At 44.2% G+C, this 26648-nt stretch overlaps 1 protein-coding gene across 2 annotated transcripts in view; it reads left to right on the top strand.

The window, feature by feature from the left end:
• Positions 1–26648, top strand: part of LOC118749180 (glutamate synthase [NADH], amyloplastic-like) — a 546416-nt gene that overhangs the window by 5351 nt on the left and 514417 nt on the right. For both annotated transcript variants that reach the window (XM_036483956.1, XM_036483955.1), the window contains exon 3: positions 1637–1645. In XM_036483956.1, coding sequence (XP_036339849.1) covers positions 1637–1645 — 9 coding nt within the window. The remainder of the gene's footprint in view (positions 1–1636; positions 1646–26648) is intronic.

Below are 26648 nucleotides of genomic sequence, written 5' to 3'. Positions count from 1 at the left end.
TTTCCCCGGTAGCGAAGACACTTCAGGCCTTGCTACTCCCGTATTACCCAAACCACTTGACCCCAGCGAAGCATCAGCATGGTTTCCGTAAAGTGCACAGTACAACAACAGCACTTAACGCCATAAACACTCAGATAACTCGTGGCCTTCACCGAAACCGTCCCTGTGAGAGAACGATTTTAATAGCGTTGGACTTGTCAAAGGCGTTTGACACCGTCTGCCTTTCCACGCTACTAGAAGATATAGATGCTTCCTCTCTCCCACAGAGGCTCAAACGGTGGTCGGCAAATTATCTGAGTGGTCGACACTCATCGGTAATGTTTAGAGACAAATCGAGTAAACTCAGAAAAATAAAACAGGGGGTTCCACAGGGTGGTGTCCTTTCCCCGCTACTGTTTAACTTTTACATTTCAAAGCTCCCTCAACCACCAGAGGGAGTCTCGATTGTCTCTTACGTCTGTGTTCGAAAGTAAACGGGTATCTCTCCGAACTTTCTCGCTTCTTCACTGCAAAGTGTCTAGCCCTCTCCCCTACGAAATCCTCTGCGACCCTGTTCACAACCTGGGCGAAGAGGTCAGGCTACCGCTTGGAATTCACGTCGATGACACACCGATTCCGACGGTGAATAACCCCAAAATACTCGGAGTAACATTCGACAGCCTGCTCTCGTTCTCTGCGCACGCAACCGCTATTGTCAATAAAGTACAGAGCCGCAACAAGGTCCTCAAGTCGCTAGCCGGCAGTACTTGGGGCAAAGACAAAGAAACGTTGCTGGCATCATACAAGGCAATAGGTCGGCCGGTTTTAAACTACACAGCTTCAGTGTGGTCGCCGGGGACTAGTCGGACGCAGTGGACGAAGCTACAGACTGTACAGAACACCGCACTCAGGACAGCGACAGGATGCCTCCTGATGTCGCCCGAACATCATCTCCACGACGAGCCACAAATGCTCCCCATAAAGGAGCACAACATAATGCTCTGCAAGCAGTTCCTGATCGGGAGCCACAGAAGTGGCCTCCCAAACAGACAGCTGCTTGCAGAGGAGCCCTCGCCTAGGCACGTCAGGAGGCATCTATATGAACTGACGGACGAAGTCCAGAGGTTCATCAAGCAACCTCTGGACCCGTCAGCTTACCGACTGGCCCTGAACGGCATTCGCAGGGAGTCAGTCTCGAGTTATGTAGACTCTAGACCTGTGAATGCCGTTCTAGGCATGCCGCCCCCGGACATAGACGAGACGGAGCTTCATCTGTCTCGGGAGACACGAACGACAATAGCCCAACTCCGCTCTGGCTACTGCAGTAGGTTAAACTCCTACCTGAGTAGATTGAATGAGGATGTACCAAATGAGTGTCCGGCATGCCGAGAGAGCCCACATGACTCGAAACATCTCTTCGCATGTCCGGAAAACCCGACAACCCTAACGGCTTTGTCCTTGTGGACCAACCCAATAGAAGCTGCACGCTTCTTAGGGCTGCCGTTAGTGGAACTTGACGACAACGACTGAGATACCAACCTATCTGGGCGGGGTTGTTGTAGCCACTACAACAACAACAACAACAAAACAAAGTGGAAAGGAATTAAAAAAAAACACACTATGTGCTTGTTTATTGTAAAATTGGTTAATTTTACATATTTTGAGGAAAATTATGGATTCTGATGTATTTGCAATTATAGCAGCAGAGTAAGCGGGCGCTATGGCAATGGATTCACAAAGGTATGCGGAGCTGTCGGGCATAGTTTCCATGGGCGCATCTATGTCAACTTCTGGATGAATTGTTGAACCACAAGCCACAACTCCTATGCCTGAAGCTCTGGTTCTCAATCCAGTTAATGCAATAACAGCTTCTTCCAAGCCATTGAAAACATGCATTTTGTTAGGTCCACCACCTGTTGCGCTTGCTTCTGCCTTCGGCCGCGCTTAGGAATTATAACCCTTACTGAGTAGAATTATCTTTTCTGTGTTGCGGGGAAGAGGGGCTTCCACATGTCAAAGGTATACAACATTTCTTGTGCATATCACTCCCGCTACGCCGTCCACAGGTTTTTGCGCAGAACCCACGTCGAAATTTGCAAAAAAGTGCATAGTGCAAACCGAGTTCATTAATAAGCTAGTGGTAGGAAATTTGAAATATTTATCTTAAATAAAATGTGAATCCTTTGATTACACGTGTATGTTAAAGTTTTTGGATTCGGGTTATGCGTTTGGACACAACCGAAAATCTTTGTACATTAACTAAACCAGACCCAAGTTTCTCGATAAGGGGCAACAAATATTCTTTTTTGCTCGTTTATATAAAGCAGTGGATAAAAATATACGTATATGCGAAAGGCAAATTTATCTGTTTAAATGAACACCACCAATATTTCTTGCAAACACACATCGATTTACATCTTTTATTTCGCCTCTGACACAGAATTGTTTTCGTACAAAATTACGCAAAAAAGATTACTCGTTCGTTTTTAGGCATGCCATTGTTACGAATTTCGAAAGTTCGAAAATACGATTCGGATTGCAGCATACTATTTCTACGATTCGTAGCAAAATCCGAATATGAAAGAGTTGCAGAATAGGGGTGTATGTCTCGGGATGCACGGAGAAAAATTTCTGTTTTGTATTATTTATTACAAAAACTTCGGTATGTATTTTAGCATTTTTTCATTGGGCGGTATTTTCTAGAGCTAAACACAATAGAAACATAAAACATAGAAAGAAAGTTAATGGCCCTAAGTAAGAGAAAAGTTGGTAACATTTTTTATGTATTTTTATTTTTTTGGAGATAATTTAAATGTGGATTTCTGAGCAAAAAAGCTAACGTGCTTCGAGCACCCTGAATATTAAAAGATTATTTCGTTAATTTCAAATAGAAGTTAAATAAAAATATATATTTCTTTTTGAATAAGGTAAAACTTGACATGTAAAAACAATTTAAAGTTACGACTAAACGAAAAGATAAATAACAAATGTATGTTTTAATAGAGGACTAGTCTGGTACTTAAAAAAATTACATAATTCACATAATTGTATAATTTATTTATTTTTTCAGATCCTGAATAACAAAAGCTTTGGGAAATTCAAAAAAGCTTTAAGATTAAATTTAAAATTTAAATTGGTATAAATAAAAGATTATAGACAATAACAAGTGTTTGGCTGGCATTGCTGTACAGAAGTAGATTCAATATTCCAGATAAGAGATGGTCATCTTCTCTCTTTTACGACTGAAAGGACGAAAGTCCCTATAGTCAGGTTGTTCCTTCAGGTATAGTGTACTCAATAAGGTGTGTAGCTGCTGATGTGTCCACTGTATTTCCACTGCTACACAAGGTAGTACCGCCAAAACCCGTGTAGTAGCGTCTGCTTGTACTGTTTATGTGCGGTTGTTTCTCCAGGTACGGTCTATTCACTGAAGCCGTGTGGTAAAGCTTAAGATTGTGTAGTTGATGTGTAAAGAGCATGTGTGAATCAGGAGGCAGTTGTGATTGCCATGTATCTTCAGTAGTATTCGCGATAACGGACTATACACGCTTGGGCTAGGTGGAACGATTAATAATAGATCCGTTCCTTATCTTTTCGGACTAAAATCTGAAAAGTGTCAAAATGCAAGAGCGTGAGCAAAATGCGCTCACTAAAAGAGAATAACAGGAAAAAGTTAAGGAATGCAAAAAACCAAATTTTTAGTCCAAAGAATGGCAACAACAAAACTAACGTCAAATAAGAATAGAAATGTATGTACAAAACATTCACACAAGCACAAGCATAATAAACACTTACTATATCAATTATTTTTTGCTTCCTTCGCCTTTTAATTCACTTTTTTTACTTTTTAAATTATTCTCACCTTTTGTGTATTCTTTAATGTTAGAAAAGACACACTCTGGCAACATCGTACATATGTCAAACATGTACATATTTATTAGCGAATAGATCCCATACATACGTCATAACCTTTTTTATTAGACAAACCGCCATTACATTTTTCTCTTGTGAACAAATTAAACTAAATTAAATAAAGCATAAAGTTTTCATTATACTTTATCCTCTTCGTTTTTCTTTGTCGCTCTGGTCAACAAGCTTCGCGTTTCAACAGGTTATGGGCCCAGGCCCCGACCGACAGTAAAAAAGGAAAACACTTGACTACCACGTGGTCCACCCATTTTCTTCTCGTGTATTGACCATGGCCAAAGCCAGTATATACTCTATTGAACCTTTAAAAAAGGACAACTATGACACGTGGAAGGTACAAGCACAAGCTGTTCTCATAAAAAATGAAACTGTGGAAATACGTCTCCGGCACGCAAAAGCGAGAGGGTAACCAGGCGGCAATTGACCTGTTCGACGAACAAGATTTACTTGCGCGATCAGACTTGCTGCTTATAATCTCGCCACCGGAGCTGCGACAGGTAAAAAACGCCACCACATCCAAAGAGTTATGGGACTTATTAGCGAAGATCTACGAAAGTAAAGGACCAGCTAGGAAAGCCACACTCTTGAAGAAGCTCATACTAAAAAAGGCTAGCTAAGCAGAAAATGTTTCTATGAGAGAGCACCTAAATGATTTCATGGACACCGTGGATAAACTTGCAAATATGGAAATCAAAATTCACAACGACCTTCTGAGCATTATGATGCTCTACAGTCTTCCTACCGCATTTGATAGTTTCCGGATTGCAATCGAATCAAGGGACTCACTGCCCTCACCCGAAGAACTCAAAGTAAACATTTTAGAAGAGTCTGAGGCAAGAGTGGTTAGTCAAAAGTCTGAAGATGAGGCTATGTTCACTAGCAAGTCAAAAGCGAAAACCAGCAAAAAATAAGTGTGGGTTTTGCAACAAACCTGGACACATAATTAAAGACTGCTGGTTCAAAAATAAAAATACAACTAAGAAGGTAAAAAATGAAAATGTACAAAACCTTTATATAAACGAATTTGCTTCAACACCAGAATTAGGTAAAAAAGATGTTCATAAATGGTGTCTCGATAGCGGGTGCACAGCACACATGTGTTACAGTAGAGAAATGTTCGATAACATTTTCAGCACTGACGCAAGTGTACTAAAGTTAGCCTTGTTTAATAAAATTGAGAAAATATGTGGCAAAGGCAGTGTCACCTTCAGCCACAAAAACACTGTAATAAATCTACGTGAAACATTGTTCTTTCCTGGGCTGTCGACAAACTTAATTTCAGTTAGAAAATTAACTGAAAAAGGGTGTAAGGTTTATTTTTTCGAAAACATTGCCGTCATTTACAATAAAGAAAACAAAAAGATTATGGAGGCGAAAAAGGAAAATAACCTGTACTATATACGTACTGAAATAAAACATACAAAAACAGAAAAATCACTTTATTCAAGTCAATTATATAAGTGGCACGTTAATTTAGGTCACATAAATGAAAATGATCTGAAACTAGCTTACAAAAACAACGCACTTAAAGGCTTAGACATAAATGAAAACGAAAAACTAGATTGTGAAATATGCATCCAAGGAAAAATGTCACAGTCACCGTTCAAAGAAACAAATAGGCCAAGAGCTCGCGAATTGCTAGAAATAGTCCACAGTGACGTCTGTGGACCAATGCCAATAGACAGTTTAGGAGGCAGCAGATATTTCGTTACTTTTAGCGATGAGTACAGTCGGTATTGCAAAATATATTTCCTGAGACATAAAAATGAAGTATTAAATAAATTTAAAGAATACAAAAACGAAGCCGAAAATCTTACAAATAAAAAAATCAAATACCTACAGTCAGATAATGGGACGGAATATACAAATTTCGAGTTCAAAAACTACCTTAAAAGTCATGGCATCGTAAGAAGGCTGTCTGCCCCATACACGCCACAACAAAATGGTACATCTGAAAGAAAAAATAAAACTTTATTGGATAAGGCCCGTTGCATGTTAATTCAATCCAAATTACCTGAAAGTTTCTGGGCTGAAGCTATACTAAATGCGAACTACGTAACAAATAGAACCCCGTCAAAAATTACAAATTATAAAACTCCATTTGAAATATGGGTTGGCCGTGTACCATCCGTACGGCACATGCATTGTTTTGGAGCCAAAGTTTATGCACTAAATAAAGGCCAAAAGAAAAAATTTTCCAGCAGAGCCGATGAAGGAATAGTTAGCGCTGGTCTGATAAACAGCATAACATGGCGACCTATGCTGACTCTAGCATCAGACCACCTACCCATAGTCATCTCGATAGATAAACTAACCGACTTTGCCTCCGCCAAACACTGGACCTATATCAACTTTTCTAAAGCTGATTGGAAAGGTTACGCGGAGTTTACCGAAAACACCTTCACAGCGCTCCCCACACCAACCGACGTCCATCTCGGTGAACGTAAGTTCCGCAGGGCTGTCACTGCTGCTGCAGCTCGCTTCATACCGGCAGGATGTATATCGGACCCACGTCCAAACTTCCCTGCCGAAGTGGCTGTTCTAGCCTTCGTCAGGCCGATCCCGGAGATCCCCGTATCAGGGATCTCAACGCGGAGATTCGGCAACTAGTAAACGTACATAAGCGGAAGAAGTGGGAGGAGCATCTGAAGACCTGTAATTTCACCTCTGGTGTGAGCAAGCTTTGGTCAATCGTGAGGTCATTGTCTAATCCGACGAAGCCCGACGACAGAGTCGAAATTTCCTTCGGCGACCATGCCTCGTCGGACCCGGAGCGATGCGCGAGCTATTTTAGCCGGCAGTTCATACTGCATCCTCCGGTGGACAAAGCCAAGCGTCGAGTGACCAGAAGGCTGCACAAACTGCCAACAACCTGTGCCCCCCTTGCTTTCACTGAAGTTCAGGTGGCCATCGGGAAGGCGAAAGCCTTCAAAGCCATGGGTCCCGACGGAATATGCAAGCTGATGCTGAAAAATTTGGGTCCTGCGGGGGTAGCGTACCTAACGGGGGTCCTCAATTTGTCTATGGCCACTCTCATCATCCCAGACATCTGGAAGGTGGGAAGAGTGGTCCCACTGCTCAAACCGGGGAAACCTGCCAACATAGGAGATTCTTATCGTCCGATAACACTCCTTTCCCCGGTAGCGAAGACACTTCAGGCCTTGCTACTCCCGTATTACACAAACCACCTGACCCCAGCGAAGCATCAGCATGGTTTCCGTAAAGTGCACAGTACAACAACAGCACTTAACGCCATAAACACTCAGATAACTCGTGGCCTTAACCGAAACCGTCCCTGTGAGAGAACGATTCTAGTAGCGTTGGACTTGTCAAAGGCGTTTGACACCGTCTGCCATTCCACGCTACTAGAAGGTATAGAGGCCTCCCTCTCTCCCACAGAGGCTCAAACGGTGGTCGGCAAATTATCTGAGTGGTCGACATTCGTCGGTAATGTTTAGAGACAAAACGAGTAAGCAGCGAAAAATAAAACAGGGGGTTCCTCAGGGTGGTGTCCTTTCCCCGCTACTGTTTAACTTTTACATTTCAAAGCTCCCTCAACCACCAGAGGGAGTCTCAATTGTCTCTTATGCCGACGATTGCTCGATCATGGCGACTGGGAATGGAATTGATGACCTGTGTTCGAAAGTAAACGGGTATCTCTCCGAACTTTCTCGCTTCTTCACTGCAAAGTGTCTAGCCCTCTCCCCTACGAAATCCTCCGCGACCCTGTTCACAACCTGGACGAAGGAGGTCAGGCTACCTCTGGGGATTCACGCCGATGACACACCAATTCCGACGGTGAATAACCCCAAAATACTCGGAGTAACATTCGACAGCCTGATCTCCTTCTCTGCGCACTCAACCGCTATTGTCAATAAAGTACAGAGCCGCAACAAGGTCCTCAAGTCGCTAGCCGGCAGTACTTGGGGCAAAGACAAAGAAACGTTGCTGGCAACATACAAGGCAATAGGCCGGCCGGTTTTGAACCACGCAGCGCCAGTGTGGTCGCCAGGGACTAGAAGGACGCAGTGGACGAAGCTACAGACTGTACAGAACACCGCACTCAGGACAGCGACAGGATGCCTCCTGATGTCGCCTGAACACCACCTACATGGCGAGGCGCAAATGCTACCTGTAAAGGAGCACAATATAATGCTCTGCAAGCAGTTCCTGATCGGGAGCCACAGAAGTGGCCACCCAAGCAGACAGCTGCTTGCAGAGGAGCCCTCGCCTAGGCACGTCAGGAGGCATCTATATGAACTGACGGACGAAGTCCAGAGGTTCATTAAGCAACCTCTCGACCCGACAGCTTACCGACAGGGCCTGAACGGCATTCACAGGGACTCAGTCTCGAGTTATGCCGTTCTAGGCATACCACCCCCGGACATAGACGAGACGGAGCTTCATCTGCCTCGGGAGACACGCACAACACTTGCACAACTTCGCTCCGGCTACTGCAGCAGGTTGAACTCCTACCTGAGTAGGTTGAATAAGGATGTGCCGAATGAGTGTCCGGCATGCGGAGAGACCCCACATGACTCGAAATATCTCTTCGCATGCCCGGAAAACCCGACAACCCTAACGGCCTTGTCCCTGTGGACAAACCCCACAGAAGCTGCACGTTTCCTAGGGTTGTCGTTAGTGGAACTTGACGACAACGACTGAGATACCAACCGTTCTGGGCGGGGTTGTTGTAGCCGCTACAACAACAACAACAACAGAATGGTTTAACAAACTCGGCAATACATTAAAAGAAATTGGTTTCACGTCGTCAAATGCTGACCCCTGCGTTTACACACTTGCGAAAGGGGGAGATAAAGTCATTTTGGCATTATATGTTGACGACTTAATAATAGCTTATTCAAATGAGAATCATATGGAAAGAATAAAAGAAACTCTCATGAATAAGTTTGAAATGAAAGACCTAGGTACATTAAAATATTGCCTAGGTGTTAACTTTGAATACAAAAACAATGCAATATTAGTAAGTCAAAAACACTATATAGAAAATTTACTTAAAAAATGTAATATGGAAGATTGCAAAACAGCAAAAACGCCTATGATACAAGGGCTAAAGATGCAAAAAAAAACAATTAAAACGGAACTACCATACCAAAACCTAATCGGGTCATTAATGTACCTAGCGATCGCAACCAGACCGGACATTGTGTACGCTACATCCTACCTTAGCCAATTCAACAAAAACTACGATGACGAACATTTCCACGACAGCCGGTTCTACGTACCGGAATGACTCGGGTTTCACCCGACCAAGGGCTGTTGTTTCGGCGATCTAACCCCGTTTAGGTCGGCGAAGTATCTCAGAAGTTGTCCGTCCATAGGGCAACATTCACTACGCATTCTCCTACTCAGGGCTGGCATCGAGTCAAACCCTGGGCCAGAAATATACACTTGCTGTGTATGCCGAAGACGATTACACCACAACTCCACCTCAGTCAAGTGTAATGCCTGCGAGGGGTGGAGTCACCTCAGGGTCTGCTCGGGACTACGGACACACAGACAGTGGACCACGTCTTACGTGGCCCCCTGTTGCTCAAACAGAGCAGCCTCCACGGCAAACGATAGTCCGCCCGTGCAGCCCCACACACTCACACAGCAACCACACACAGTCGCCACTACACAACAACATAATAACACCACAGACCGTACCATAGCCACCACAGACCACATAACACACACAACTGCACCACCACCCACACGACGCCGCCAACAACTCCTGGTTCCCCCTACAATCTGCACGGTATGTCAGACCAGAATATTCCGTAATGTGACATCAGTCAAGTGCAACACCTGCCTTGGCTGGTGCCACTTTAGGGCATGCTCAGGTCTGCGTACCACACGAGATTGGACTAGGAACTTCGAGGGCCCGTGTTGCGCTGCTCGGTCGCAGACGTCAATTGCGACGCCCCCCACCACCACCACAGGGCGGCAACCACCTCAGCAGCACACACAGCCAACGGCGGCAAGAACATACACCTCACTCACACCCCACATCACGACACGTCTCCCGAACCACATGAAGCTCCTTCAATTCAACTGTAACGGGCTACAGAGCAAGATTGAGGAGATAACCGTCTTCATGTGTCGGCATGGTATATTAATAGCTGCGGTCCAAGAGACGAAGCTGCACAGCAATTCAACTTTGTTGAATTGCGCCGGGTACAACGTGCACCGTCGAGATCGCGAGCGAGATAATGGTGGTGGCTTAGCGTTCATCACGCACCACACCGTGCAGTATCGTCTTATCGAAGCAGACATCGACCGCAGGGATACCACCCTAGAATGTCAGGGCATCGCTATCCGGTCAGGCGATGTCGAGCTCGAAATATTTAACATTTACATACCCCCTGTCACCTGCTGCCCGGCAGGATACCACCCTGATATAGGTGCGCTCCTCAGAGGTGAAAACCGTATGGTAGTAGGTGACTTCAATGCGCACCACGATCTTTGGCACTCAAGCCTGTCAAACGATCGTAGGGGAACAGACTTGGCTGAGCAGATAGACGATTCGACATTCTGCACAAGGAACGACGACGCACCCACCAGGATTATGGGTAACTGCAGTAGCTCGCCAGACATCACAATAGTCAGCGCTGGTCTGATAAACAGCATAACGTGGCGACCTATGCTGACTCTAGCATCAGACCATCTACCCATAGTCATCTCGATTGATAAACCAACCGACTTTGCCTCCGCCAAACACCGGACCTATATCAACTTTTCCAAAGCTGATTGGAAAGGTTACGCGGAGTTTACTGAAAACACCTTCGCAGCGCTCCCCACACCAACCGACGTCCATCTCGGTGAACGTAAGTTCCGCAGGGCTATCACTGCTGCTGCAGCTCGCTTCATACCGGCAGGATGTATATCGGACCCACGTCCAAACTTCCCTGCCGAAGCGGCTGTTCTAGCTGATGAGCGTGATAGCCTTCGTCAGGCCGATCCCGGAGATCCCCGTATCAGGGATCTCAACGCGGAGATTCGGCAACTTGTAAACGTACATAAGCGGAAGAAGTGGGAGGAGCACCTGAAGACTTGTAATTTCACCTCTGGTGTGAGCAAGCTTTGGTCAACCGTAAGGTCATTGTCTAATCCGACGAAGCACGACGACAGAGTCGAAATTTCCTTCGGCGACCATGCTTCGTCGGGCCCGGAGCGATGCGCGAGCTATTTTAGCCGGCAGTTCATACTGCATCCTCCGGTAGACAAAGCCAAGCGTCGAGTGACCAGAAGGCTGCACAAACTGCCAACAAATTGTGCCCCCCTTGCTTTCACTTGCGGTGAAGTTCAGGTGGCCATCGGGAAGGCGAAAGCCTCCAAAGCCATGGGTCCCGACGGAATATGCATGCTGATGCTGAAAAATTTGGGTCCTGCGGGGGTAGCGTACCTAACGGAGGTCCTCAACCTGTCAATGGCCACTCTCATCATCCCAGACATCTGGAAGGTGGGGAGAGTGGTCCCACTGCTCAAACCGGGGAAACCCGCCAACAAAGGAGATTCGTATCGTCCGATTACACTCCTTTCCCCGGTAGCGAAGACACTCGAGGCCTTGCTACTCCCGTACTTCACAAACCACCTGACCCCAGCGAAGCATCAGCATGGTTTCCGTAAAGTGCACAGTACAACAACAGCACTTAACGCCATAAACACTCAGATAACTCGTGGCCTTAACCGTAACCGTCCCTGTGAGAGAACGATTCTAGTAGCGTTGGACTTGTCAAAGGCGTTTGACACCGTCTGCCATTCCACGCTGCTAGAAGATATAGAGGCCTCCCTCTCTCCCACAGAGGCTCAAACGGTGGTCGGCAAATTATCTGAGTGGTCGACATTCGTCGGTAACATTTAGAGACAAAACGAGTAAGCAGCGAAAAATAAAACAGGGGGTTCCTCAGGGTGGTGTCCTTTCCCCGCTACTGTTTAACTTTTATATTTCAAAGCTCCCTCAACCACCAGAGGGAGTCTCGATTGTCTCCTATGCCGACGACTGCTCGATCATGGCGACTGGGAATGGAATTGATGACCTGTGTTTGAAAGTAAACGGCTATCTCTCCGAACTTTCTCGCTTCTTCACTGCAAAGTGTCTAGCCCTCTCCCCTACGAAATCCTCCGCGACCCTGTTCACAACCTGGACGAAGGAGGTCAGGCTACCGCTGGGGATTCACGTCGATGACACACCAATTCCGACGGTGAATAACCCCAAAATACTCGGAGTAACATTCGACAGCCTGCTCTCCTTCTCTGCGCACTCAACCGCTATTGTCAATAAAGTACAGAGCCGCAACAAGGTCCTCAAGTCGCTAGCCGGCAGTACTTGGGGCAAAGACAAAGAAACGTTGCTGGCAACATACAAGGCAATAGGCCGGCCGGTTTTGAACTACGCAGCGCCAGTGTGGTCGCCAGGGACTAGTAGGACGCAGTGGACGAAGCTACAGACGGTACAAAATACGGCACTTAGGACAGCGACGGGATGCCTGCCGGCGAGGCGCAAATGCTCCCAGTTAAGGAGCACAACATAATGCTCTGCAAGCAGTTCCTGATCGGGAGCCACAGAAGTGGCCACCCAAACAGACAGCTGCTTGCAGAGGAGCCCTCGCCTAGGCACGTCAGGAGGCATCTATATGAACTGACGGACGAAGTCCAGAGGTTCATTAAGCAACCTCTGGACCCGACAGCGTACAGACAGGCCCTGAACGGCATTCACAGGGGCTCAGTCTCGAGTTATGTAGACTCTAGACCTGTGAATGCCGTTCTAGGCATACCACCCCCGGACATTGACGAGACAGAGCTTCATCTGCCTCGGGAGACACGCACTACACTCGCTCAACTTCGCTCCGGCTACTGCAGCAGGTTAAACTCCTACTTGAGTAGGCTGAATGAGGATGTGCCAAACGAATGTCCGGCATGCGGAGAGACCCCACACGACTCGAACCATCTCTTCGCATGCCCGGAAAACCCGACAACCCTAACGGCCTTGTCCCTGTGGACAGATCCCACAGAAGCTGCACGCTTCCTAGGGTTGCCGTTAGTGGAACTTGACGACAACGACTGAGATACCAACCGATCTGGGCGGGGTTGTTGTAGCCGCTACAACAACAACAACAACGAACATTTCAAATCCGCCAAGAGAGTACTACGTTATTTAAAGGGTACTAAAAATCTATGTCTAACGTACAAAAAACAAAACAAGGCTTTACAAGGATTCTCGGATGCAGATTGGGCCAGCTGCGAAGTCGATCGCAGGTCATATACTGGATATTGTTTCAAATATGGCGGAGCTGTGGTCACTTGGGAATCAAGGAAGCAGCGGACGATTGCACTTTCTACAGCTGAAGCCGAATACATGGCGCTGACAGAAACATCAAAAGAAGCCATTAATCTAAGACAACTGCTCTCTGATATGGGAGTGAGCACCGAAAAAATCACTATATTCAACTACAACCAAGCAGCACAACACCTCGCAAAGAACCCCATCGTAAACAGAAGCATATAAGCATAAAAGAACACTTCATTAAAGACGTCGTGGAACAGGGAATAAATGAACTGGCATATAAACCCAGTACAGAGCTTGAAGCAGACATATTTACCAAAGCGCTGACACAAGCACGACATGAAGAAGCTATTCGAGGACTTGGTTTGTTTATCCAGCATGCCAGGTGTGAGGGGGAGTGTTAGAAAAGACACACTCTGGCAACATCGTACATATGTCAAACACATATGTATATGCACATATTTATTAGCGAATAGATCCCATACATACGTCATAACCTTTTTTATTAGACAAACCGCCATTACATTTTTCTCTTGTGAACAACTTAAACTAAATTAAATAAAGCATAAAGTTTTCATTATACTTTCACCCCTATTGCGAATGTCGACTGGCAGTAGATAAACGACTATTAAGCGATTATCGATTATCGATGCTATTGCGAGTGTCGCTTAGTCGCTCAATTAGCGACTGTGAATACTTTTTAATCGCTCATCCTTCTATTGCTGTTTTTTAGTCGTTGGAGTTTGAGTTTATAAAATTTACATAAGAAAGTGGTACTATAATGGATAAAATGTAAGTCAATTGAACTGGAAGTTGTAAAAAATTGTGAAATACATATGTATGTATGTGTCTGAATTACAGATCAAAAATTATAATCAACAAAAGGCAACTTGCGCGGTTGGGCGTGCTGATGCAGGAGAGTGAGGACATAAGCAAAGGAATTTCCGGAAAGAGGAGGGGAGGAAGCTCTGCTTCTATTGGGAAAGATACATATACAATATCTCTTGTGCATATAACTCCGGCTACGCCATCCACAGTCTTTTTGCGCAGAACCAACATCAAAAGTTTACAAAAAAACTGCATAATTTATTAATTGACTAGTACTCGGAAAATGAAATCTTTATTTTAAATTAAAGTTGAATTCTTTCACTACACTTGTATGTTAAAGTTTTTAAACTCGGATCACGCGTTTGGACACAAATACCCAACATCATTGTACAAATATCTAAACCGTACTTCTTAAAATTCCATAAAGTTTATTAATGAGGAAAACAGCTTTTCCTGCAAATCATGTAAAGCCTAAGAACCGTGAAGTATCGGGAACGCAACTTCTATTCATAAAACTCACATATGTACATACACTTCAGCTTCCAATTCCAAGGGATCCGACGAATCACGCCATTCCCTCCTTGCTTTAGCCAACTCTACTAATCTATTAGCTTCCACATCATCTTCCTCATCACTAAACCATATTTCAACTGTGTCCATTTTTTAAATTTTATAATAAAAGCAATTATTTTAAAAATGATGTAAATAAAACACTTAAGAAACAAATGTAAACAAACAAACCGCTGTTTACAATTCTGTCAACCATTCACAATAGTACAAATTTTTATCGATCAAGTTACACAATAGCAAAATAAAAGATGATCGACTCGATCGATAAATTTCTATTCTACTGCCAGTCGACACTCGCAATAGGGGCCTTTATCCTCTTCGTTTTTCTTTGTCGCTCCGGTCAACAAGCTTCGCGTTTCAACATTTAATTTCCGTTAATTTAAATTCAGTTGAGTTTGACACTTTTTAAGATTTTGCCAGCAAAAATTCTTCTGACTAAGTGTTGCTCTCTCTTTTTTGCTGTCATTTTCGAGTTAAAGAACGCTTTTTGGACTAAATCTGACTACTTCGGACTTTTTCTGACTATTTCTGGGAAGGAACGCAACTAATATAAACATGATATGTGGCGAATAGCAAAATTAAATTGGGGTGAAATGCAAGAAACTGGTTAGAAAAGTTAACGAATATTTTTAGAATCAAAATGATATTTTGGCCTTTTGAAAAAATTTAGCAAGTTAAGTTATCATGGCTAGATAATTGTTTTGAAAATTTGTTTGAAAGTCGGTAGCATTGTTGAAATATCAAATTCAGCTCTAATATTATCGAGTTTTAATGGAAGGTTTGATGAATATAGTCGTCTAATTGACCACAATAACAACGTGGCGAGTTTAAGGCATTAATTTTAAACAAATATGCCTTATCATACGTGTGCCCTGATAGGACTCTGTTCGGCGTTTTAATGAATGTCGGTGATAATGTTAGCTTTTTAAACCAAGCGAAGTTTTTTCTAAATGGAAAAACAGATGCAAACAGGTTGGGTTTCAATGAGGAGTAATTTAAGAACTCATTGTACCATTCTCCAAAGATGGTATTTTTAATCTGCCTGATGGCTTCGTCAACTGTATATTTGGCCATTAAAGAGGAACCTTCTATAGTGGCTTTTTTAGCTAGTTAATCTGCTCTTTCATTACCCAGAATGCCCACATGGCTTGGGGTCCATACCACATCTATCAGTATACGGCCCGCGTCAAGTATTTTTTTATGTATTTGTTGTGCACTCGAATTTTTTGTTTGAGTATTTTTTAATATATGGCAAGAGAGTGAATATAACAACCTTATCCTGCTTATCTTTGATGGCAATGCTAATTGCTTCATTGATGGCATGAACCGCTCCAAAAGTGGATGAAGACTTAAAATCAATACAGAATAAATGATCAGAATTTTGGGAGTAGTTAAAAATTCCACAACTAGTGCTATTTTCAGCCAGGCAGGCATCACTATACAGAATATAAAAACCTCTTTTTTTATAACTGTTTAAAATCATAGTATGATGAGTCTTTATGCTCTCAATTGTCATATTTAATTTTTTGTCAGGTAACATATTATCACAGATATGAAGATTAGAGATATGGAAATTGCAGTCATATCAAAAAACCAGCTGTCCTGAAATTCACTCTCGAAAACGTTGAAAGCTCTTAGACTATTAGAAAAACATTTGAACTAAGGTTGAGCGTTTCAATCATTAGTATATCAAAATCAGACTTAAACATTACTTTTTTATATTTGATTTTGCGTTTTATGGCAATTGCCACACCCCCATACCCATCACTACGATATTTTTTAATTATATTGTAGCAAATTAACCTCCTATGGGAAGAGTTGGCTGTAAGAAAATTTTCATTAAGGCATACAATATCGAATTAATATTTGTTGATGTAAAATTCTAGAGAATCTATATTTGCTTTTAGAGATTGAATATTATATTGCAAGATCTTCATTTTCAAGAAAAGAGGAATTATCTGAATTAATTATAGCTCTCTCGTCATTATTATTCATGATCAAGTCAAATTGTTTTTTTAAGAATTGAACCTGTTGAAATGTATCATTGCCTTGGAATTCCATTGAAATTTTTTGAGCTATTTTAAGGAGCTGAGTCATCAGGGCTATTGTTAACTTTGTTGTTAATTTTTTTTGGATATCTTGTCTGAGCTGGTTCTTGTCTAACCTGACGTTGTCTAACCTGACTTTTTTTGGTTATATTGCGATTTATATTAAAATCTTTATTTATCGTTTCACCAGTCTGATCGCAGACTGAAGGAAAGGTAGTTTCGTCCTCCTCAAAAATTCTGAATCTATTGTTATTTTTTGGATAATAAGTATCCAGAACTTCTTTAAGTAACATCTTCCTTTTCTCAATGAGGGCAGCGGAGCTTATCTTTTGCTGTATGGCCACTATTTCCACATAGAATGCAATCTGCACTCATTTTTTCCACATTTGATACATCTAATTTTTGATTTGCAGGACATCTGGGTATGGACCTAGTCTCCCACAATTGTTGCATTGCCTCAAAGGAGGTATATAAAAATCTACATCAAGATTTGTATATTCGTATATAATTTGCTTGGGAATCTCATTGCCCGAAAAGCCTATTTTTAATGTAGTTTCATTGGTAGCAGGGTCCTTACGCGTAAAGCGTCTGACAGACCTGATAGGAATACTGGATATGGCATTATTTAAAACATCAGATTCACTGAAACATATGGGTACAACTCTAACAACACCATATATTTCGAGTGCAGTGCGTGGAATAAAGGGTTTCAGGCCTCTTTTTAGCAGTTTGTCATCAAGAATAAAAGTGTTCGCCGCATAAGTATTTTTGAAAGTTACTTTATATAGTGTTTTACCTAAAGCATAAATATATTCAACATCTTTGTGGTGCATATCTTTGATTTGACTCAGCATAGTTAACCCTGTGGTTAGTTTTTCATTTTTAATATTGGTGCATTCAGATGAATTCACCAAAACGAAAATTTCCCCTTTATGTGTTTGCGGGTACAGCACTGTCTTTTGTACATTTTCATTTTCTTTTCCTTTTACTTGTTCGCTTTCGTTAACTACAGCTAACGGAGCTTTTTGCGACTGCTCGCTTTCTGGAAAATTCTCATATTCCATGCTACCTTCTGTTTCTAGATTTTTCCCGCCACTTTTAGCTCTTTCTAAATTTTTCCCGACATATTCATCATTTTCTAAATTTTTCCCGCCATTTTCAGCACACACGTCATTTTTCGCGCTACCTTTAGGTTTTATTTGTATAAGTCCTTCACCGCTGGCGAGCTCATAAAAATTAGTTACATCTTTGTTATTAAAAATTTTATTTTTTATTTTTAACACACTCCCTTCAAATGCAGAAGACTGCCTCAGACGTCGCCGACCACGAAGTCGACGACGCCATCATGGCCCTTCTTTCTTTGCTCGCCTTAAGAGGCAGCTTTCTTTTTTTTTTAACCGGCACTATGGCATTTTTTTACTTAGTACTACTCAGGAAAATGTAGAAAAAATGAAACCACTATTTAGCCAAGACTTACCTGACCTCAAGTTTGGTGTAACCAATTTATGTTTTAATTAACGCGACGCAAAAATGAATTAATAAAGTTAAAGTGCTATTAATAAGCACACACTCGCGCCCACACATGATGCCTTTGTCACAAAATTGTTTTGTTTCCTTTATTTTATAGTACTTCATAGTTTAAGGTGAGTACAGTACACTTTCAGAGATTTTACTACGCGATTAACAACCTTTGCCCTCTGATGCCAAAATCCGAATGTGGCTCTTACTTTTGACCTTTTCCGCCTCCCTGAATCAGTTGATGTCGCGTGGTACAAAGTTAAGGTACAGCCTTACATTCCAAACCCAATGCGCAGCAAGAACTGCCAGCGATTGGGTCATACGCAGAAAAGATGCTCAAGTAACACAGCTTGTAGTATCTGCAGCCTACCACCACATGCTCCGGAAGTCTGCACAAGAACTCTTTGTGCCAATTGTTCTAGTGATCACCCATCTTCTGACAAAAATTGTCCAAGTCTGCACGACTATTGTCTAGTTTGGACGTGCTTTTTCTTTTGCTCTGCGCAAAACATAAAAAGTTTTAGTTTTCCTTTCGCAAAATGTCGCTCTGTGCTAATTGTATGGCCCAGTGTGGACTTAAAGACAAAATCTTAAACGCGATTTCGGACTTGGATAAACTTAAAAGCATCTTTGTGTCTTTAATTGAGCCAGCAAGTGATAACTCTATTACACCGCCACCTGCTATCAGTGAGAAAAGAATTATTACGCGTTCAAAATCTAAAATAAGTGACATTGTTGCGATTCCCATTGCAAAAACACCTAAAGCTACTAATTTCCGTGATTGTGGTGCTGCTGGTACTGTGCCAGCTACTAATGCTGTTGTTGCTGATAATATCGTTTATGTTGTTCCTGATAATAATACTGGTTTGACTGCTCATACTACTGCTGAAAACATTTCTTCTATTGCTCCTGTTAATAATACTGGTTTGTCTGTGTTCGCTGCTTCTAAAACCGGTTTTTCTTCGTTTTCTGCTGCTGCTTCGCCAGCCGCTTGTATTGCTCCCTGTGCTAGTGAAGGTTTCGCCGCTCCGACGTCTTCGTATGCCGCTGCTGCAGCATTAATACCTGACGCTGTTGGTAACAATACTCCGATACACAATGCACAGTGGTTAACTGTGGCTAAAAAACGCACGCATAAAAAACAGAAACCGTTTGTGTTTGGAACTAATGCTAACTCAGAACTTGAAGTTTGGTTCGCTTAAAATGGCTATATCTTTCTTCGTTTGTATCTACTGTGAAGACTCAAAGTATAATTGAGTATGTAGCAAAGTACGCTGGTATCGATAAAGATAAGATTTCTTGCTTTTTGCTTGTGAACAAAGGTTCCGATTTGAGAGCTCTCAAGCGCGTAAGTTTTAAGCTTGGTGTTCCGGAATGCCATTACGACAAATTGCTTTCGGCGGATATTTGGCCAGCTAACGTCGCGATCAGGCCTTTTGATTTTTTTCAAAAGGATCCTCAAGTGTTGCAAAAGAAATAAAAACGAAATCTATCTCAAATAACCGTAAAATTAAAGTCTACTATCAAAATACGTCTGGACTCAGAACCAAATCTGAATCTGTCCGCATTTTAAGCTCGCAATTGGAATCCGACTGCTTCGACGACTTCGGCACATCCGCATTTAGCCTACTCAGGTACGATTTCAGCCTGCTGCAGTAGCCAGAGCGAAGTTGGGCTATTGTTGTTCTTGTCTCCCGAGGCAGATGGAGCTCCGTCGCGTCCCTGTGAATGCCGCTCAGGGCCTGTCGGTATGCTGACGGGTCCAGAGGCTACTTAATGAACCTCTGGACTTCGTCCGTCAGTTCATATAGATGCCTCCTGATGTGTCTAGGCGAGGGCTCCTCTGCAAGCAGCTGTCTGGTGGCCACATCTGTGGCTCCCAACCAGAAACTGCTTGCAGAGCATTATGTTATGCTCCCTAATTGGGAGCATTTTCGCCTCGTCATGGAGGTGGTGTTCGGGTGACATCAGGAAGCATCCGGTCGCTGTCCTGAGTGCGGTGTTCTGTGCTGTCTGTAGCTTCAGCCACTGCGTCCTACTAGTCCCCGGCGACCACACTGGTGCTGCGTAGTTTAAAACCGACCGGCCTATTGCCTTGTATGTTGCCAGCAACGTTTCTTTGTCTTTGCCCCAGGTACTGCCGGCTAGCGACTTGAGGACTAGACGCTAGACACTTTGCAGTGAAGAAGCGAGAAAGATCGGAGAGGTACCCGTTTACTTTCGAACACAGGTCATCAATTCCATTCCCAGTCGCCATGATCGAGCAATCGTCGGCGTAGGAGATAATCGAGACTCCCTCTGGTGGTGGAGGGAGCTTTGAAATATAAAAGTTAAAGTGGAACCCCCTGTTTGATTTTCCTAAGTTTGCTCGATTTGTCTCTAAACATTACCGACGAGTGTCGACCACTCAGATAATTTGCCGACCACCGTTTGAGCCTCTGTGGGAGAGAGGAAGCCTCTATATCTTCTAGTAGCGTGGAATGGCTGACAGCGTCAAAAGCCTTTGACAGGTCCAACGCTACTAGAATCGTTCTCTCACAGGGACGGTTACTGTTAAGGCCATGAGTTATCTGAGTGTTTATGGCGTTAAGTGCTGTTGTTGTACTGTGCACTTTACGGAAACCATACTGATGCTTCGCTGGGGTCAGGTGGTTCGTGAAATACGGGAGCAGCAGGGCCTGAAGTGTCTTCGCTACCTTCCTTTGTTGGCGGATTTCCCCGGTTTGCGCAGTGGGACCACTCTCCCCACCTTCCAGATGTCTGGGATGATGAGAGTGGCCATAGATAAATTGAGGACCTCCGTTAGGTACGCTACTCCCGCAGGACCCAAATTTTTCGGCATCAGCATGCATATTCCGTCGAGACCCATGGCTTTGGAGGCTTTCGCCTTCCCGATGGCCACCTGAACTTCTCCGCAAGTGAAAGCAAAGGGGCACAATTTGTTGGCAGTTTGTGCAGCCTTCTGGTCACTCGACGCTTGGTTTTGTCCACCAGAGGATGCCGGCTAAAGTAGCTCGCGCATCGCTCCGGGTCCGACGAGGCATGTTCGCCGAAAGAAATTTCGACTCTGTCGTCGTGCTTCGTCGGATTGGACAGTGACCTCACGGTTGACCAAAGCTTACTCACACCAGAGGTGAAGTTACAGGTCTTCAGATGTTCTTCCCACTTCTTCCGCTTATGTACGTTCACTAGTTGCCGAATCTCCGCGTTGAGATCCCTGATACGGGGATCACCGGGATCGGCCTGACGAAGGCTGTCACGTTCATCGGCTAGAACAGCCGCTTCGGCAGGGAAATTTGGACGTGGGTCAGTGATACATCCTGCCGGTACGAAGCGGGCTGCAGCAGCAGTGACAGCCCTGCGGAACTTACGTTCACCAAGGTGGATGTCGGTTGGTGTGGGGAGAGCAGCGAAGGTGTTTTCAGTAAATTTCGCGAAGCCTTTCCAATCAGCTTTGGAGAAGTTGATATATGTTCGGTGCTCCGCGGAAGCAAAGTCGGTTGGTTTATCGATCGAGATGACTATGGGCAGATGGTCTGATGCCAAAGTCAGCATAGGTCGCCATGATATGCTGTTTATCAGACCAGAGCTGACTATTGTTATGTCTGGCGAGCTGCAGCTGGTGGGTGTGTCGTCGTTCATTGTGCAGAATGTCGAATCGTCTATCTGCTCAGCCAAATCGGTTCCCCTACGATCGTATGACAGGCTTGAGTGCCAAAGATCGTGGTGTGCATTAAAGTCACCTACTACCATTCGGTTTTCACCTCTGAGGAGCGCACCTATATCAGGGTGATATCCTGCCGGGCAGCAGTTGACAGGGGGTATGTAAACGTTGAATATTTCGAGCTCAACATCGCCTGACCGGATAACAATGCCCTGACATTCTAGGGTGGTATCCCTGCGGTCGATGTCTGCTTCTATAAGACGATACTGCACGGTGTGGTGCGTGATGAACGCTAAGCCACCAATTCAACAATGTTGAATTGCTGTGCAGCTTCGTCTCTTGGACCGCAACTATCAGTGTACCATGCCTTTCCATAAAGACGGCTATCTCCTCGATCTTGCTCTGAAGCCCGTTGCAGTTAAATTGAAGGAGCTTCATGTGGTTCGGGAGACGTGTGGTAATGCGGGGTGTGAGAGATGTGTGTGGCCTTGACGCCATTGGCTGTGTGCGCTGCTGAGGTAGTTGCCGCCCTGTGGTGGTGGTGGGTGGCGTCGTGGTTGAAGTTTGCGACCGTGCTGCGCAACACGGGCCCTCGAAGTTCCTCGTCCAATCTCGCGTGGTGCGCAGACCTGAACATGCCCTAAAGTGGCACCAGCCAAGGCAGGTGTTCCACTTGACTGATGTCACATTACGGAATATCCTGGTCTGACATACTGTGCAGATTGTAGGAGGAACCAAGAGTTGTTGGCGGCGGCGTGTGGGTGGTGGTGCGGTTGTGTGTGTTCTGTGGTCTGTCGCGGTTGTGGTGTGGTCTATTGTGTTGTTATGTTGTTGTGCTGTGGTGTTTGTGTGGGACTGCTCAGGTGGACTAGGGTTAGCCGTGGAGGCTGCTCTCTTTGAGCAGTAGGGGGCCACATACGATGTGGTCCACTGCCGATGTGTCCGTCGTCCTGAGCAGACTCTGAGGTGACTCCACCCCTCGCAAGCATTGCACTTGACTGAGGTGTAGTTGTGGTGTAGTTGTCTCTGGCATACACAGCAGGTGTAGGTTTCTGGCCCTGGGTTTGACTCGATGCCAGCCCTGAGTAGAACAAAACGTAGCGAATGTAGCCCTATGGACGAACAACTTCTGAGATACTTCGCCGACCTAAACGGGGTTAGATCGCCGAAACAACAGCCCTTGGTCGGGTAAAACCCGAGTCATTCCGGTACGTAGAACCGACTGTCGTGGGAATGCGCATGTGGTGTGTTATACATTTCTGTGTCATACATTCCACCGGGCAGCTCTGATTATTTGTATAAGGCCCATGTTGACAACATTCTTGAACTTCAAGCGAAAATAGGTGATAGTCAACTCTGCGTTCTAGGCGATTTTCAATTAAACAATATCTCCTGGAGCTATTTAGATAATAATAATTTACTCACTCCATCTAATGTTAATAGTGTTTTGGAATCATATTTTATTGATAATCTGCTATGCATTGAATTATGTCAAGTCAATGGCTTTTTTAACAAATTTTGACAATAAAAAGGATGAAATCAGTCAAAATCTTGCCAGAGATGCAAATTTTAAACGCATTTGAAAAGTAAATGCTAAAAGCATTTTTAAATATATAAGAAACAAAATATATTTTATGACACAATTGCCAAAATGTGTATATAAAATATAATCAAAGAAAAGGGGAAAAAGTCGCATGATTTTTAAGAAAAGTTTCAAAATAAGCTTTTTTCTAAAAAGTCGGTGTCAGGGGGCATCGATCTCCAAAAAGTGTCAATTTGACCCTTTAGTCGCACAACGGGAACACTGCGGGTGATTGGTTTTTTGATCGCTGTTAGTTCGCGGCAAAAAATACTCGTGTGCATTGGTAACAAAGCTTGATGGATAACTGCAAACTGATCGCCTGCTGTTTTCGACACTACAGCGTACAACAACAACAGGGTTTAGTAGCCGCTACAACAACAACAGGGTGTGTTAAAGTTGATCTATCCATCTGTGAAAAGTAGTAGTCGGGGGTCTGTCTCGTAGATGATATCCAAATAGCCTTGGTTGTATGCTTGTTGACAATTTGATTTCTCTTTGTTTGTGTTAAAGGATGTGTCTACTGTGATAAGATTAGTTGCATTTTTCTTTCTCAGTTGCGGTTTGCTTGGAATAGGTACATATATCTCAATTATTCTTTTTAGGCTGCTCGTTTTATGGGCGAGTGTACTGCTATATTCTGTTGTGTCGATGAGGTTTCAGAACATGTTGTGAAGGGGATGTTTGTTACCCGTGATGGACTCCGCCGCCAGTTTAAAATAACTTTTGAATCGTATATTTTCAAAATCTCGAATTCGCGCTTCTATTTTTATAGCGACTGTTCTGGAACATTTGTAAATTTCGGTGTTGCGAGCTTTGATGTTTCGTTTGGATGTGCAGCAGTAGAGGGTTATATATAATTTTTATTTTTTTTTTTACTAGGGCGATTGTATTTTTATGAGAAGCTGTTTTCATGGCAGAAATACTCTCGGAGATTTGCCATTGCCAGCCGAGGGGCGACCGTTATTAGAAAAAAACGTTATGTTGGGTTGAACCGGACTTGAACCCAGGCCCTGCGGAATGTTAGCGCGCACTAAATTAAAGGATCTTCTTGTCCGGGTATAAGAAGTAGCTGTAAATATTTCTCCATTTCTCCATCGTTTGGCTATCCACATCACTACAAATACTGGAATCAGTATCAGAGCCGTTGGCGATTTCCTCAAAGCATTGCCAATTATCCTGGTCTCGCTCTTCAATAGAAGCTTTCACTAGAGCTGGGCCTTTTTCATATGATTATAATAAAAAATCAATCAGTAGTGACCTCTTTTTACTACATTTCATTAATCTGTTGTAAAATATTAAAAAAATAAAAATACGTTGTAATTTTTGTCTATGGAAACTTTTATTTCATGCATAATTACTTTACACCAATCACAAGGAGATGTCCCATGGGAAGGAGATGGAAGTGGGAAGAGCATCTGAAGACCTGTAACTTCACCTCTGGTGTGAGTACGCTTTGGTCAACCGTGAGTTCACTGTCCAATCCGACGAAGCACGACGACAGAGTCGAAATTTCTTTCGGCGACCATGCTTCGTCGGACCCGGAGCGATGGTGGACAAAGCCAAGCGTCGAGTGACCAGAAGGTTGCACAAACTGCCAACAACTTGTGCCCCCCTTGCTTTCACTTGCGGGGCCATCGGGAAGGCGAAAGCCTTCAAAGCCATAGGTCCCGATGGAATATGCATGCTGATGCTGAACTGCCAACAAAGGAGATTCGTATCGACCGATAACACTTCTTTCCCCGGTAGCGAAGCCACTTGAGGCCTTGCTGCTCCCGCATTTCACGAACCACCTGACCACAGCGAAGCATCAGCATGGTTTCCGTAAAGTGCACAGTACAACAACAGCACTTAACGCCATAAACACTCAGATAACTCGTGGCCTTAACCGTAACCGTCCCTGTGAGAGAACGATTCTGTCAGCCATTCCACGCTACTAGAAGATATAGAGGCTTCCTCTCTCCCACAGAGGCTCAAACGGTGGTCGGCAAATTATCTGAGTGGTCGACACTCGTCGGTAATGTTTAGAGACAAATCGAGTAAACTCAGGAAAATAAAATAGGGGGTTCCACAGGGTGGTGTCCCTTCCCCGCTACTGTTCAACTTTTATATTTCAAAGCTCCCTGAACCACCATAGGGAGTCTCGATTGTCTCTTACGCCGACGATTGCTCGATCATGGCGACTGGGAATGGAATTGATGACTTGTGTTCGAAAGTAAACGGGTAACTCTCCGAGTTTCTCGCTTCTTCACTGCAAAGTGCCTAGCCCTCTCCCCTACGAAATCCTCTGCGACCTTGTTCACCACCTGGACGAAGGGAGGTCTTGCTACCGCTGGGAGTTCACGTCAATGATACACCAATTCCGACGGTGAATAACCCCAAAATACTCGGAGTAACATCCGACAGCCCGCTCTCCTCTGCGCACGCAACCGCTATTGTTAATAAAGTACAGAGCCGCAACAAGTTCCTCAAGTCGCTAGCCGGCAGTACTTGGGGAAAAGACAAAGAAACGTTGCTGGCAACATACAAGCCAATAGGCCGGCCGGTTTTAAACTACGCAGCACCAGTGTGGTCGAAGGGGACTAGTAGGACGCAGTGGATGAAGCTACAGACAACACAGAACACTGCACTCAGGACAGCGACTGGATACCTCCTTATGTCGCCAGAACACCACCTTCATGACAAGGCGAAAATGCTCCCAGTCAAGGAGCATAACATAATGCTCTGCGAGCAGTTTCTGGTTGGGAGCCATAGATGTGGCCACCAAACAGACAGCTGCTTGCAGAGGAGCCCTCGCCCAGGCACGTCAGGATGCATCTATACGAACTGACGGACGAAGTCTAGAGGTTCATTAAGCAGCCCCTGGACCCGTCAGCATACCGACAGGCCCTGAACGGCATTCACAGGGAGTCAGTCTCGAGTTATGTAGACTCCAGACCTGTGAATGCCGTTCTAGGCACCCAACCACCGGACATTGACGAGACGGAGCTTCATCTGCCTCGGGAGACAAGAACCACAATAGCCCAACTTCGCTCTGGCTACTGCAGCAGGTTAAACTCATACTTGAGCAGACTAAACGCGGATGTGCCAAATGAGTGTCCGGCATGCGGAGAGACCCCTCACGACTCGAAACATCTCTTTGCATGCTGATCTATTATTTTTATTGGCCAAATAATAGACATAAAAACGATTATGAGAAATGTAAACATAACAAAACTGTCAAAGCTAAACTTCAAAATGGGGGGG

Source organism: Rhagoletis pomonella, unplaced genomic scaffold, assembly GCF_013731165.1.
Source record: "Rhagoletis pomonella isolate Grant_MI unplaced genomic scaffold, Rhpom_1.0 Rhpom_scaffold_00014, whole genome shotgun sequence".
Classification (NCBI taxonomy): Eukaryota; Metazoa; Arthropoda; class Insecta; order Diptera; family Tephritidae; genus Rhagoletis; species Rhagoletis pomonella.
The sequence above is the reverse complement of the archived record's forward strand: the minus strand, read 5'-3'. Positions and strand labels throughout refer to the sequence as shown.